Raw genomic sequence first — 14169 nt, 5'->3', positions numbered from 1 at the left:
CAACAATACAAAAAAAAAAATCAATACAACATATTAAAGGCATTCCATTATCAATTTAATTCAACTGTGGAATCAGCTTTTGAGTTTTATTACCTTTAAAATTTGGTTAGCATTATCAACTACTCCTCAGACTCTGCTTATCTCAATGCCATATTCAGAACTAATTCACATGATTTGCTTATCAGTTAAGTTGGCCACAATTTCTGCAAGAAATTATGAAAATGCAGGTCTTGACAACAGAAATTATGAATGCATTTAAACAAAAATAAACCTGAAATCTTGGTGTTTCTTGAAAGTTGAGGTCCAATCAGATCAAACTTCAACACACATTAAGAATAAAAGCTCAAATTACATCCTGGATGGAGAAAAATGATTTTATCAGACATCATAATAATTTTTAGAATATTTTTATGATGTGTTTTACACACAAAAAGAAAGAAGTGGTTGCTTACTTGTCATCCGAAACTGGAATTCGCAATCCTCGTCATGATAAAGGTATCTTCTTAGAGCATCTACTTCGGCCTTGCCTCTTGTAAAGACTTCTTGTATCTTTTTCTTTGTTAATGAAGGCATAACCCAAAAAAAAATCTACAAAAAAAATCTACACAAACAAAAAAAAACAAAACCTGAGTTAGAAGAAACATAAAATAAATGTAAACGAAGTTGGAATCACTGACATTCAAAAAAAAATTAGGGTTTCAAAATGAATAGTGAAGAGATCAAAATAGAAAGTATGATTCGAAGAAGATATGAGAAAGAAATGGTAGAGTTTGAGGCGACAAAGAAGTGGAGGGGGTTTGAGTCGGCAGAGACGTCGAGAGGGTTTAAGGCGGCAAAGAGGTCGAGAGCGTTTGAGACAGAAGAGAGGTGGAGAGCGTTTGAGGCGAAAGAGAGGTCGAGAGCGTTTAAGTCGGAAGAGAGGTGGAGAGCGTTTGAGGCGAAAGAGCGATAGAGAGCATTTGAGGCGGTAGAGAGGTGGATAGGGTTTGAGACGGCAAAGAGGTGGAGAGTGCGAAAGACATGGTAGGGTTCGAGAGATGTAAAGTGAATAGAGTTTTTGAAAAAAGTGAGAGAGGTGGAAAGTGAGAAAGAATGGTTGAGAAGACTGGTTGAGAAGACACGTGTAAAAATTACTTTAAGAGGTAAAAAATATTTGAATTCTGAAATGGAAGAATGCCTAAGAAGATGACACGTGTAAAATTTTGCTTTTTGTCATCCTTTCAATTGTATTATAGATAAATATAAAGCATTTGGTCAAAATCGTCCTGCAAGCTCGCCTACAGAGCCCAAGGTCTATCAGAGAAGGACCAACAAGTAGAAAAAGGTAGTTGTTGGGAAATGATGTGGCAAAGTTTGGATGTCCAATCAAGTTCATCCCCTTTTAGCAAAAAGAGATTCTAAAGATGTTGAGGATGAAACAAGCTTACATGGGTGGCCATTGCTTAATGAGAAAATTGAGAGATCAAAAAGTAACCATAAAAGTTATACCTCAACTCGAAAATCTGGTAAGAAATGGAGAAAATATGTTCAGAAAGGAGGAATCTGGGAAGAAGCTTTGTCGAGAGAGATTGGCTTTCAGATAATTCCATTGAAGATAAATCGAAATCAAAGGAGGATTATTGGGAGTAAGCGCTCCAAGCATATTGGGAGAGATGATACTACTTCAGAAGGGGATTATTCTCCTCTGCCACTTCATAGAAAGCCTATAACCAAGCATTCAGAATCTAGTGAAAATGATGCAATGTCTGATTATTTGTTGGATGATGATTCTTGTATACAAAATCAAAGGAGGGCTAACACTAATGAAGCTAAATTTATTGACACTGATGTGTTTTCAGATGATACAATGGGCTATGGTTCTGATTGGTTGTGGAGACGGGAGCTTAGCAATGAGCAAGATGCTATTTCAGACGATTCATTAAGTGTTGGTTCTCTTCAGCTGCGTGGAAAGACGCCCAAGGGCAAGTATCGCAAATACATTACTGAAGAATACATGATTTCTGATGACCAAAGGGAGGTTTATTTTTGGAAGTAGAGAGGGAAGATATGTAAAGGCAAACAAAGATCAAGGGTGAGTTAGAATGACAGAATCCCCAACTTTCCAAATGTTTAAAAACCTAATCCTAATTTAACTTAACTATTATTTTCTTAAAAAAAATTCCCCTTCCACGTCACTCTGCTCTATTCCTCGTCATAGTTCCACCACTGGTCAACCTTGTCATGTCACTGTTCAGTTAACGTCGTCTAGTCCAACTTAACAAAAAAGACACATTTGAGATATTTTAGCAAAAAAGGAGACCAAAATGAGACTTTTAGAAAAAAGGGTACCAAATTGAGATTTTACCTCCAAGATAGGATCAAAGACATGATTAAACCTAAATTAATTCATATGTAAGTCCATTTTGACTTCTTGACAATCTTATATAAGAAAGCTCAAACCAACGAGATCAAACCCGGATAGACTATGCAGCGGAGCTACCATCGCCCTATTGACCACGAGTATTTCTCGCATATGCTCACACCAATAAATTGATGATCATCACAAAGAGAGAGATCCACACCACAAAACATACAACAAACAAAAGGGTAAGCTAGAGCCAAAAAGGATTTTATCATGCAATCAGATATATGTTAACAGTCAAATATACACACATCATCCAAGCATGCTATGACTTTCAAATCAATACACTAAGACTCGACTTGACTCATCCGGATACATATAATCTGGTCAGATTCAGCGGATGCTTGCATTTGTGGTGGATTACCCTACTCACCCCCGAGCTGCTCACCCCCGAGCTATGTGTTACAAGTGTTACAATGATTCAATCCCTCACACATAAGGTTAGCCCTTAATGAGTTTCAGGCCTCTTACTACTTTCACCACAAGAGTCAGTCCGCTCTAAGTGAGACTAACTGACTCCTTAGAGTGTCAGGATGCAACCTTACCTTGAATCCTTACCAAATTATATAGATGGGACACCACCATGGACACTCACTAACAGGGGCCATGGAATTACGTCCCAACCACTGAAGCACTACCCTGAAATCTCACCTAGAGATTTCAAGGAATTACGTACTGACACGGACCAAACATACTCAATCAATCAGGTAATATTTATCATGCACGTAACTCTCACACCAACCTTTATAAGCCAATCCTCATTCATATTTCATGTTGAATCCATTCCAACTCATCCTTCCCAATCCATGAATATAGAATTTCACCTCATATCAATACCATGCCATTTTGATACCAACTGTTTCATTGAAATCACATGCCAAGATCATACCCAAAATTCATCATTTGCCCACCTATGAACAATTCCATATCTCATATCAAATTCATACCCAACTCATCATATTCAATTCATGTTAAACTCATAAGCCACAAACCATAATCCATCATATTCACACAAAGTCACTCAATTCATACTTTAAACGGCATAATCAGTCCAAACATATATTAGTATCCAAAAACAAAGAAAACAAGGAGCAAACCTACCCCTTGCGCAACCCCTCGCTCAGGCAGAAGGCTCTCGCTCAGGCGAGCTCCCTTCGCCTAGGCGAGAGCTTGACAATCTGGAACACAGGCCATTCACACTAGTTCGCTTAGGCGAGATCTCCTCGCCTGAGCGAGGCATTCTCATGCTCAAAATAAGGATGGCCCGCTTGAGCGACAGCTCGCGCAAAAGGCCTGGGCGAGCCTCTGCCAGTCTCGCTTAGGCAAGCCTCTACCAGTCTCGCCCGCTTAGGCGAGACTAGCTCACTTGGGCGAGACTATCAGTTCTCGCCCTTGTTCTCACCTGCAACAGTCACATTTTCGCACCAAACAACAAACGCAAGCACTTTGCATGTTCATAGTAACATATAACCCATACAACACCAAACAAAACCAAGAATAGGCCAAAAATCATTTAAAACACAAAGCCCTAACTCCCCTTACTTGGAAAGAGCTATCCAAAAGACTCGTATACACAAACAGTGAGCACCACAGCTCCGGGAATGACTTAGTGAGCTGGAAACATAGCATAATGGAACAAAACAAGGGCATTGAGATGAGCCTCAGAGTAAACACGAAAATAAGACTAGGAGAGATCTAATATGAGCTAAGGAGCAACTTACGTGGAGTCGAAAGAGCTTAAGCAAGCTTGACGAATGCTAAGGATCAAACCCTAGCAGAGCTTCTGTTGAGAACGAAGGGGTTTGAGGACTGATGTTTTCTGAAAGTGAGATGGGAGTGAGAGTGTTAGGCTGGTTTAGGGTTTTTGACTCCTCATGACAAGCCCTTAAGACCCAATTAGATTTGTGGCAGCCCTTAAACATAAGGACATAAAATATCGGGTCTTACATTATACCCATTTTTTTTCTATTTCAATTATAACTATAAAAATTAATAATTTTTTTTATTGTTTCTTTTCTGTATTGACATTTTACAATTTAATATAAATTTTAATAATGTTTTTTCTATCTTAATAACTATCATAATATCTAATTTTTAATTGTATTTTTATTTTTTATTTTTATTATCAAAAAAATTCGATGCAAATAGCGGTAGATTCCTTTGTTTTCATTAGTGTATTTAATGTAGTTTAAGAAAGTTATGTTTTAAACGAGAGACATTATGGCAAGAATGTTTTAAGTACTAAAACTTACGCAATTAAATTAAACACTAATTTTAATGATCTCGAAATTAGAATAAATCTTTTTGTGTGAAGTATTTAAATTGTTATAATAATATTATGACTTATAAAATTAAGATAAAGAACTTAAGCATTGTGAATATTGTGAGATAATTTAAATTTTATAAACTAAATCCAATTTTCAGAGACAAATTCGCAAGCTTTGAATATTTAGAAAGACCTAATAAAGATACTATATAATAACCAACCCTAATTTATCCGATCTGGAAATTAACCCAAGTGAAAAAACAAAGTTAGATTAGAATTTTTTATCATTTATATCATTTATCTCATTAAAAACTAAAACAGAAAAAAAAAATGCAATAATATATGACAGTCTTGTGGTTGCTTCTGATGTTTACCACACCACACCACACACCCTGAGCCCTCAAACCCTTACCGCATTCATTCGCTCTCTCTTTCCTTCGCTCTATCTTTCTACCTCTCTCCCTCTCTCTCTATCTATCTTATACCCTGCAATTCGCAAACCCTACCCTCTCAATCTTCGACGCGCACTTCAACGTTCAACCCTACCTCTCTCTCGCATTCCTTCGTCTATTCGCATTTCCTCTCCTTCTTCTGTTCCGTTTTCGGATCTCTCTGTTTTCGAATTCCGACAATCCCGAACTCCACGGCGATGGGCGACGGCAAGGTCAATCTCCCTGACGATCTCTTCCTCTCCAAGACTTCTGATTCCCTCAGAGGTGATTTGATTTGATTCATTCGAATTCTCTTCAACTTTCAATTAGGGCTTTTTTTTTTCGAGTTTGTTGAAACACACGTTTTCATTGTCTCGCAATCATTGCTCGATCTCCTTGTCTGGATCCGTTGAATCTCAATCCGCGATTTGTTCTGCGTGTCAATTGCGCGCCCGACAGACGGGCCTGTTCATGCTTGTGTGGCTCTGCAATTTGTTTGTTTTTTATTTTTGTTTTTGTTTTTTTCCCTCTATGTGATTTTGTTAGTGTTTTTATTTTAATTATGGGTTAAGTTGACTTTAGCTTGGGGATTGATCTATGTAAGCGTCAATTGATTTAGTCAGTATATATTGTGATGTATGTACTGCTGTTTGCTGAGAAGTGTGGTTTTCTAAGGCCGTTTTTTGAGGGATTAGGAGTAGCTCACTTTGCTGCTGTTGGTAATCTGAATCTGGAATTATCGTGAATTTTTTTTTATTGCATAAGTAACCTGATTTGATTGTGCTGTTGGTGGGGTTGTTTTCTTCGGCGTGTGCGGCTGGTTGATTTGATTTTTCTGTTGACTTTTTCTAAAAGGTTTTAATGATATGTAATTGTAATTTTGGATGCATATTGCAGATCCCGTCATTTAGCACTTTTATGATATATTTTCAGAAGCTACTCTTTGTATCTTACGAGGAATGAATTTAACTGCCTTTTGTTTTGATTTGTTTTTCTTAAAATACTTCTTGTACAATTTATGTTACTGTACTTTAGGCATTTTTAAAAAGATAGTTATAAACAAATTGGAATGGCATGTCTGTTAATTTGCATTTTGGTTTGTTAGATGAAGCATCCGGAGGACATGGTGGGGAGAAAGGAATTGCAGCGCTACTTGATGATTCGAAAGGTATCGTGTTTATCTTTGTCCAAGTTAAAATCTAGTCATGTTTTTTTATTTAATGCATAAATTGTTATGGTTAATTGATGAAACATTTTACTTTCAGATCAATTGTCATCTGACAACAGCATACCCCTATCCCCACAGTGGCTGTATTCCAAACCTGTTGATGCAAGGACAACTGCCAATCCGGTGGGGGTACGTATTATTTGATGTTTTGGTTTTGCCTGTGCTATTGGACACCCTTCCCCTTCCATGAAACCTATCCGTGTCTCTATTGTTATTCTAAATCATTTTGGCCACTAAAAGTTTGTAATTTCAGAAACGTGAGTATAACATGTCACTATTGTTTATGCATTTTTTTTCCTACAATACCGGCAGTGAACTTGTTGGAAACACTGAGACGGAAGGATTTTGGTCATGGATTCATTTCTTGTTTTTTTTGGCAATTTTAAGGGTTTGTGATGTTTGTTTGATTTGCCTGGTACTGTTATTAAACTTAAAGTGGAGAGGGTATATCTTCTTGCTCTGAGTTTTAGTTGTTTTTAATTTAGAATATTCTTCCAACTTAATCACAAAGTGTTTTTCTGGACCCATCTGTCTCATGTAATCATGGGGTTCTAGTTTAAACTATCAATGTCGATTTAGGTTCCTAATTTGCACGGTAAGATTTTCTAGGCCTTCTTCTAATACAAACATGTAACTGATTAATATCTATTTGGTCGATTAATCAGGTTTTCTTTTAAAAACTGAATTCTTATGTTATGTGTTGTTCTTAGGGTTAAATTTGAGTGGTTATTTAAACTGTAGAATTTGATATGATAAATGATAGGATGACATCTCTACTTGGCTTTTTGCCTCAGGTGAACTCAACTGATCCCATACTGAAAGATAGTTGGCGTTTGGAGGGGTCCCAGGACAAGAAAGACTGGAGGAGGGCAGCTCCTGATGTTGACATCAGTCGCCGCTGGCGTGAAGAGGAGAGGGAAACAAGCTTGCTTGGGAGAAGGGATCGCAGAAAAGAAGATCGTCGTTTGGAGAATACTTCAACATCAGAGAATAGATCCTTGCCCTCTGATCGCTGGCACGAGAGCCGTGGTTCTGGCCATGACTCTAGAAGAGAGAATAAGTGGTCATCAAGATGGGGTCCTGAAGATAAAGAGAAGGATTCTAGAAGTGAAAAAAGAAACGATGTTGAGAAGGAAGATGGTCACACTGAAAAACAGTCTTCTGTTGGTGGCAATCGCATTGGGTCTGACCGTGACACTGATTCTCGTGATAAATGGAGGCCACGACATCGATTGGAAGCTCAAGCTGCTGGTGTGGCTACATACCGTGCTGCACCTGGATTTGGGCTGGAGAAAGGACGTATAGAAGGCTCCAATGTGCGATTTTCACCAGGAAGAGGAAGGGCTAACCTTAATGGAAACTTACAAATTGTAAGGTCTCCTATAGGCTCTAGTCTTGGATCTGCACTTGTGGATAGGAATAAAACTATACTGGGGAAGTCTAGCCTTGGTGCCGATTTGTATTACTACCCGAGGGGTAAGCTCCTTGACATATATCGCAAGCAAAAGGTTGATCCAAATTTTGATAGCCTGCCTTCTGAGATGGAGTATACATCGCCCTTTACTGAACCTGGTGCTGTTGAACCATTAGCATTTGTTGCTCCTGGTGCTGAGGAAGAGGTATGCGAAATGCAAAATATGAAGCAAGACTTCCATCATGCCTTATCGATGTGTTTCAATTTTTGTATTCTTGAAGGGTCATTTTCTTTTCAGTATTGATATATTGATTATATATTTTTTCATCTTTTAGGTTGTCCTTAAAGAAATATGGAAAGGAAAAATTACTAGCAGTGAAGTTGCGGGCTATTCCTTTAGAGGAAGGGATGGAGGGTCAAATGATGATATTTCAGGTAACGTATGCATGGATTTGTTTGTTACTGTAAAATAATTCAAAGCTTACTCTTTCTTATCGTCTCCTGCCTTGGCTTATTTCAGGCCCTGTTATTGTAAGTGAAGGAAAACAGCAACCTTCCATTGGCAGCAGTGCAAAGGTTATATCAGGAAGTGATATCTCGGATGATTCTGATCAAATATTAATTAGTTCAGCATCAACTGCTGGTGGTTTATTGAGAAACATTGTTGGGGGTGAGAAATCAATGCTTTTTTTATTGTACTGTGCTAGTCTGTTGAAAGTAAAGATTTTTCAGTTTTTTTACACATATTGATTGAATACAAATAATCATCATTTTTAGAAGTTGCAACTGTCCAAGATGGCAAGCAGAAACAAATGCCTGCTATTGGTGTGCATGGCAGAGATGAGAGTTCTGTTAGCAGGATTGGAGACGGCAGCATTCCAGGAAACAAAGTTGTTGAATCAGCAACTTTTGATCTCCATCAGGGACAATCTTTAGCTTTTCTGGAACATGCTAATCGGAATGGTGTTGATTCAATTGGTGGTTCTGAAATCAATAGCAGTCTACCTGATGATTCTCGCAATCTCTTTGATTTTTCATCTCTGCAGCAAACTCCAAACATTAATCAACAGGACTTCAAAGTTAATGAGAAGACATATGTGCCTGAAAGTGTTATTGCTCTTGAGGAGTTGAGTTTGTGCTATCTGGATCCTCAAGGGGAAATTCAAGGACCCTTTCTTGGGATTGACATTATTTTGTGGTTCGAACAAGGATTTTTTGGAATGGACTTGCCTGTTCGCTTGTCAGATGCTCCTGAAGGATCACCATTTCACGAACTTGGTGACATTATGCCTCATTTGAAAGTCAAGTCAGGATTAGGCTCTGGTAGTAATAGGGTTATTCAATCAGAACCTTCTGATGCCATTGGAAGGAACCTAAAAGTAGATGTGCATAATTTTGATTATGATGGGTCTTCTGCCAGCGATGATCAACCTTGGTCTTCTTCCCGACCTGATACTAGCTCAAGTGTTGGTATTCCTTCTCAAATACCCAATCAAAGTTATCACTCTGAGGTCAAGTTCTCTGATGATCAGGGCTTCGGTAATATTGTTGCACATGATGAGGGTAATATATTGGCTTTCTCATACATACTGCTACTTTCATGTCTACATACTATTAATTTTCTTAGCAAATTATGTGGCCTTATTTGTGATATATGCATCTATTTCTTCTTTTATTCATATATTTGTTTTTGTAGATATCTCTTTGTCAAAATTGGCTGGAAGCATAAATGATAAACCTTTGATGAGGCCTATGGATGTCAATGCTTTGCATTCTCATCCTACTGGAAAACCTGTTGCCAATGAAGTTGCAGTGAGTGATTCTCACCATGAAGCTGATAAGTTGCACCCATTTGGGTTATTGATGTCTGAACTCAGAGATGGTTCTCATTTAAGGCGTGCACAATCTTCCAATAGTTCTATGAGGTTGGGTGATCAGGGTCATTTTCTAGATCCGTTAATGGATAGAGATGCTCCTTTTACTGATCAACAAAGCTGTATTAGTGGCATGGTTAATCAACCTTCTTTCAGGGAGAAATGGGGTGATAAATATGGGACAATTAGACATTTTCAGGAAGATCAGTTCCTTTCCCATATGGGACAAATTCAGAAAGAAAGGCTTCAGCAGCAGAGTAATATATCTAATCATTTCCCTGCTCATCTTAATGGGTCAGAGTTAGAGAGGTTTCCAGGTTTTGCACTTTCGCAGAACATGAACTCCAACCTACAGCAGATGATGCAGAATTCTGGGTCAGATTTTGAACGTATTCTGGAACATCAGATTCAACAATACCAGCTTGAGTTACAGCAACAGCAAGATATGCATCACCAACAATTATTACACCAACAGATGAAACTTCAGCCCCAGCAACAGTCTCAAGTCCAACAATTGCTTCATGAACAGTTTATGCAGCAGCCAATCCCTGATCCCAACTTTGGGCAGTCCAAACATGATATTTCGAGGGATAACCTGTTAGATCAGGTACAAATGAGGAGATATATTAATGACTTGCATCTGAATTCACATTCTTTAAGGCACCTTGATCCATCAATGGAACATATTATCCAAGCAAATATGGGCCTCAATGCTGCACAAGGAAGGCAAGCTGATTTGTCAGACCTCTTGTTGCAAGCAAGGCATGGTAATATATTACCTTCTGAACAACAGCTTCATTTTCAGCAAGATCAGTTGCAGGCACAGCAGCTATCTTTGGCTCTTAGACAGCAGTTAGGCTTAGATGGAGAAAGGCATTTTGGTAGGTCATGGCCAATTAATGAAACAGGACAGTTGATTAGAAATCCTGGAACCCATCAACTAGGTCTTTCAGCAGGATTTAATGTTTCAGATATTCACAAACAGCAGCAGAGGCTTGTGACACAAGAGGAGCAATTAAATTACTTGGGGAGGAATCTTCCAGAGCAGAACCAGAGAGGGTTCTATGATAATCCTATGATGTTTGAGAGGTCTGCACCTATTTCCCAAGGAAGGGAATTACATGACCGTCGTCGCTATTTACATCGAGGTGATCAGATGGATTCTTTATCCTCTCATCATCTACAACCTACTGACGATCTCTTTGGTCACCACCCTGATGCCTTCAAGGGTTCACTCCACGTCAACAATGGACATGTGGAAAATAGCTGGATTGATCCCCGGGTGCAACTACAGCAGCATCTTGAAGCTGTGAGGCAGAGAAGAGAGTTAGGCGATACTGTTTCATCAACAGATCTGAACATGTCTGGATCTGTTGGCTCTCATGAAGACAGTTCCGCACGAGGTTTTATGGACCTACTTCATAAAAAACTGGGTGTTCAATCCGCACAACCATCAGCTGTTGATAAATGGCATCCTCTTTCATCAAGAAGTGACAAATCTTGGCATGTTCCAGAGGCTAGTTCAATAATGCATCCTTTTGAGCTTCAGCCTGATCATCAGCAAGTCCATCTGAATGACCCTTTTTTAGAAAGGGCTCAGAGTACTAATTCCAATGCCTTAATCCATGATCATTTATCCAGCATGCATATCTCTGACCAATACAACAATCTAGGGAACACTGAAAGAATGCCTCTTCGGTCTAGATCTGGTTCATTACTTGAAGAACAACCAGTGTTATCTGCAAATATGGACCCTTTACATCCCAATTACAGAATTCCTTTTCAGATTGGTAAATCATCTATGGAAAAGGACTTACTGGAGTTAGAAGCAAATAAGGGTCAGAGACATGAATATATGGGCACAATTAATAATTTAGTTCCTGGGATGTCGGACATGTCAGAGCAAGTGGAAAACATCATGAATTCCATGGAACTACCTGCAATTGCCCATAGTAGACATAGCTCACTGAGCAGTGCAGGTAATATAGCACACAACTGTCGTTTTTTGTTGAACTTCTGTATATGATGGTTGAAAATAATAAACAAGATTCTGCAGGTGGTGATGGCTCATTTGGTCGAGAGATAGGTTTGAATAATTCACGAGATGAGGTTTCTGGTGACAGGTAGCATCTTTTTTTGCAAACGGTTCCTTTAGGTCCTAATTGAATATGGTTAACTGGGTTCTATAAATTTCTCTTGCTGACCGGTTTTTATTACACGTTTGTTGAGTTCAAAGTCTATTCCTGTATATGGTGCTTTACTGTTTTTAATTTTGTCTATTCCTGTTTATCATTTAGCAGTAGGCTTTGCCCAAGGTTGTTATAGTCTGGATAGCCCATACTATTGTTCTGAAACTTTTGCACTAACTGCAAAATTTTCCCCATGTTTGAAGAAGTTTGCAGATAATTATTTATTTTATATACTTTTTGAATGCAACTGAGTAGGATTTCATTGACTAAATTTATCTAAAAGTGATAAAGTAATTAATCTCCCAAAATGGTGAAAATGGGCTGGGGCTACATATTGGAAAGGAGGAGTAGCAGAAGAATGACAATTTGTTCTAGTTATGACTTTGTACTCGAGTTATTATTGTCAAAAGGGATAGCAATTTGGATATATCTAGGTTCATGCATTCGTCTTGATGCATTTGCATGCATACATGGATGAATTGATATAATTGAATGATTATTGTTGGAAAAAAATTATTAAAGATGTTTGATTGTCTTTTATTGGCAGGATACCTCCTTCAACCAAAGGTTTTGATAATACTTTCCATAAGCGCCCCCATGTGTCTCGGGTTTTATCTTCACCTGATGTCCAGTCAGACCAGCCATCCGCACCCAGTGTCAATCAAAATAACTTAATAAATCTCACATCTAGTGAAGGTATGTGATTTTCTCACAACATTTTACATTTTACGTATGAAAATTTCAGCAGTCTGAAATAGAAGATTGTATGGTAGGGAGACGAGAACCGTCTGCAAATTCGTCAATGAGTAGCATGACAGATGCTCAGGCTGCTGGAAAAAAAGAGGTTCGGTTTAGATCTTCTTCGTTCAGTGAAGGTGCTGTGTCAGAGACATCATTTATGGACATGCTGAAAAAGCCCGTTCTTCCTGAGGTGGTGGTGGAGTCGCATGCCGGTAGTGGAATTGGGAGTGAGTCATCTGATGCAGCACAAGCAGCAAGAGGGGGGAAAAAGAAAGGGAAGAAAGGAAAACAGATAGATCCTTCTCTTCTTGGTTTCAAGGTCTCCAGTAACCGGATCATGATGGGTGAGATTCAACGCCCTGAAGATTGATAGTTAATTGCTTGTAGATTAGGTGTAAAATTTTGCGAATTTTTGTTTTTTTTGGGGGGATAAAGGATGAAATGGTGTACAGTCCGCTAGAGCATAGCTATAATATCTGAATACATCTGTTTTTTACGATAGGTGTATAATAGATTTGCATTTTTAAAGCGTCGACGAGTGTGTACATAGTCAGTCAGTCAGTCACTGATGAGTGTATATAAACGAGGAAGCTATGCTTGTTATATGGCTATGCTTATTATATGGTGGATGATTTTGGTGTGTGGGAGGAGGGGGGATAGACACAATAGAAGAATCAAAGAGAATTAATTGTATCCATCGTGGTTTGTTCAAGAGTTAAATTCTTATTCTCTTCATTTCAAAACTAGGTCGAGTAAATCATGTTGTATTCCCTATCTTTTTTAATATAAAGTATTAAAATTAAATATTGCAATGCCGTGGTATCGATTCGTAAGATTAAAATTTAAACTTCATTTTGTTTTGAAGCTTGCTTATGAGAATTGAGAATAATGAATATAAATTATTAATGTATTTTTGAATGATTAAGTTCAGTAGATAAGGAATTTAACGATAACCGTTGAAGATCATCTTCTATCCTGTGTCACCGAATGAAAAAGATAAGAGCCTGTTAAATGAAAGAAGCAATTTTGGATCACTTTTTTTTTCAAAGTTTTATTAGTTATGATTGGTGGACGTTCTCCAACATAAATATATTAGCATGTGGCAGTTCCCATTCCCAAATGATGATGAGGAATGACAATTCCAAAGTGGTTGGTGCATCCCATAGCCTATGAGTGATGTCCATCCCACAGTCCATAATTATTTGACCTTTTTGGACTTATCCAATACCTTCATGAGACGACCAAAGACCAAGTTCTATTATTTTGGATAGTTGCGATAAGGTTCAGCTATTAAATATAAGAATAATTTATGTTATTGGTCGACACAAAAATATTTCTTCCATATTTAATTTTAAAAATAGTACTGTACTCCGTAAAATACAACAGAACTCTAATAACTCACTTTTGAAAACAAAAAGTATTTTACAGTTTTGTTTATAGTTAAATTTATATGTTTTAATACTTTCTTCTGCCCTTCTTTAAAGGTGATAGAGCAAGTTATCCAGCTCGACGTGGGTTTGGAATTCATTGGACCTTGAAAATGAAGTTCAAACTTATTATTTAGCTTTTGTGAGATAGGGTCAACTCAAGTTATCGTCTAATAACTCAGGGCGATTGCTTCCAAC

At 38.0% G+C, this 14169-nt stretch overlaps 1 protein-coding gene across 1 annotated transcript; it reads left to right on the top strand.

Moving 5' to 3' along the window:
• Positions 1-5036: 5036 nt before the first annotated feature.
• Positions 5037-13287, top strand: LOC114185205. The gene is made up of 11 exons (XM_028072801.1): positions 5037-5383; positions 6204-6266; positions 6364-6455; positions 7121-7945; positions 8076-8175; positions 8261-8410; positions 8518-9303; positions 9437-11593; positions 11671-11737; positions 12351-12499; positions 12577-13287. The coding sequence occupies exons 1-11, from the start codon at positions 5317-5319 to the stop codon at positions 12912-12914; spliced, it is 4794 nt and encodes a 1597-aa protein (XP_027928602.1). The 5' UTR covers positions 5037-5316; the 3' UTR covers positions 12915-13287.
• Positions 13288-14169: the final 882 nt, after the last annotated feature.

The sequence above is a fragment of the Vigna unguiculata genome, chromosome 1 (assembly GCF_004118075.2).
Source record: "Vigna unguiculata cultivar IT97K-499-35 chromosome 1, ASM411807v1, whole genome shotgun sequence".
In the NCBI taxonomy this organism is placed as follows: domain Eukaryota; kingdom Viridiplantae; phylum Streptophyta; class Magnoliopsida; order Fabales; family Fabaceae; genus Vigna; species Vigna unguiculata.
Note: the sequence above shows the minus strand (reverse complement) of the source record. Positions and strands in the feature narration are given on the sequence as shown.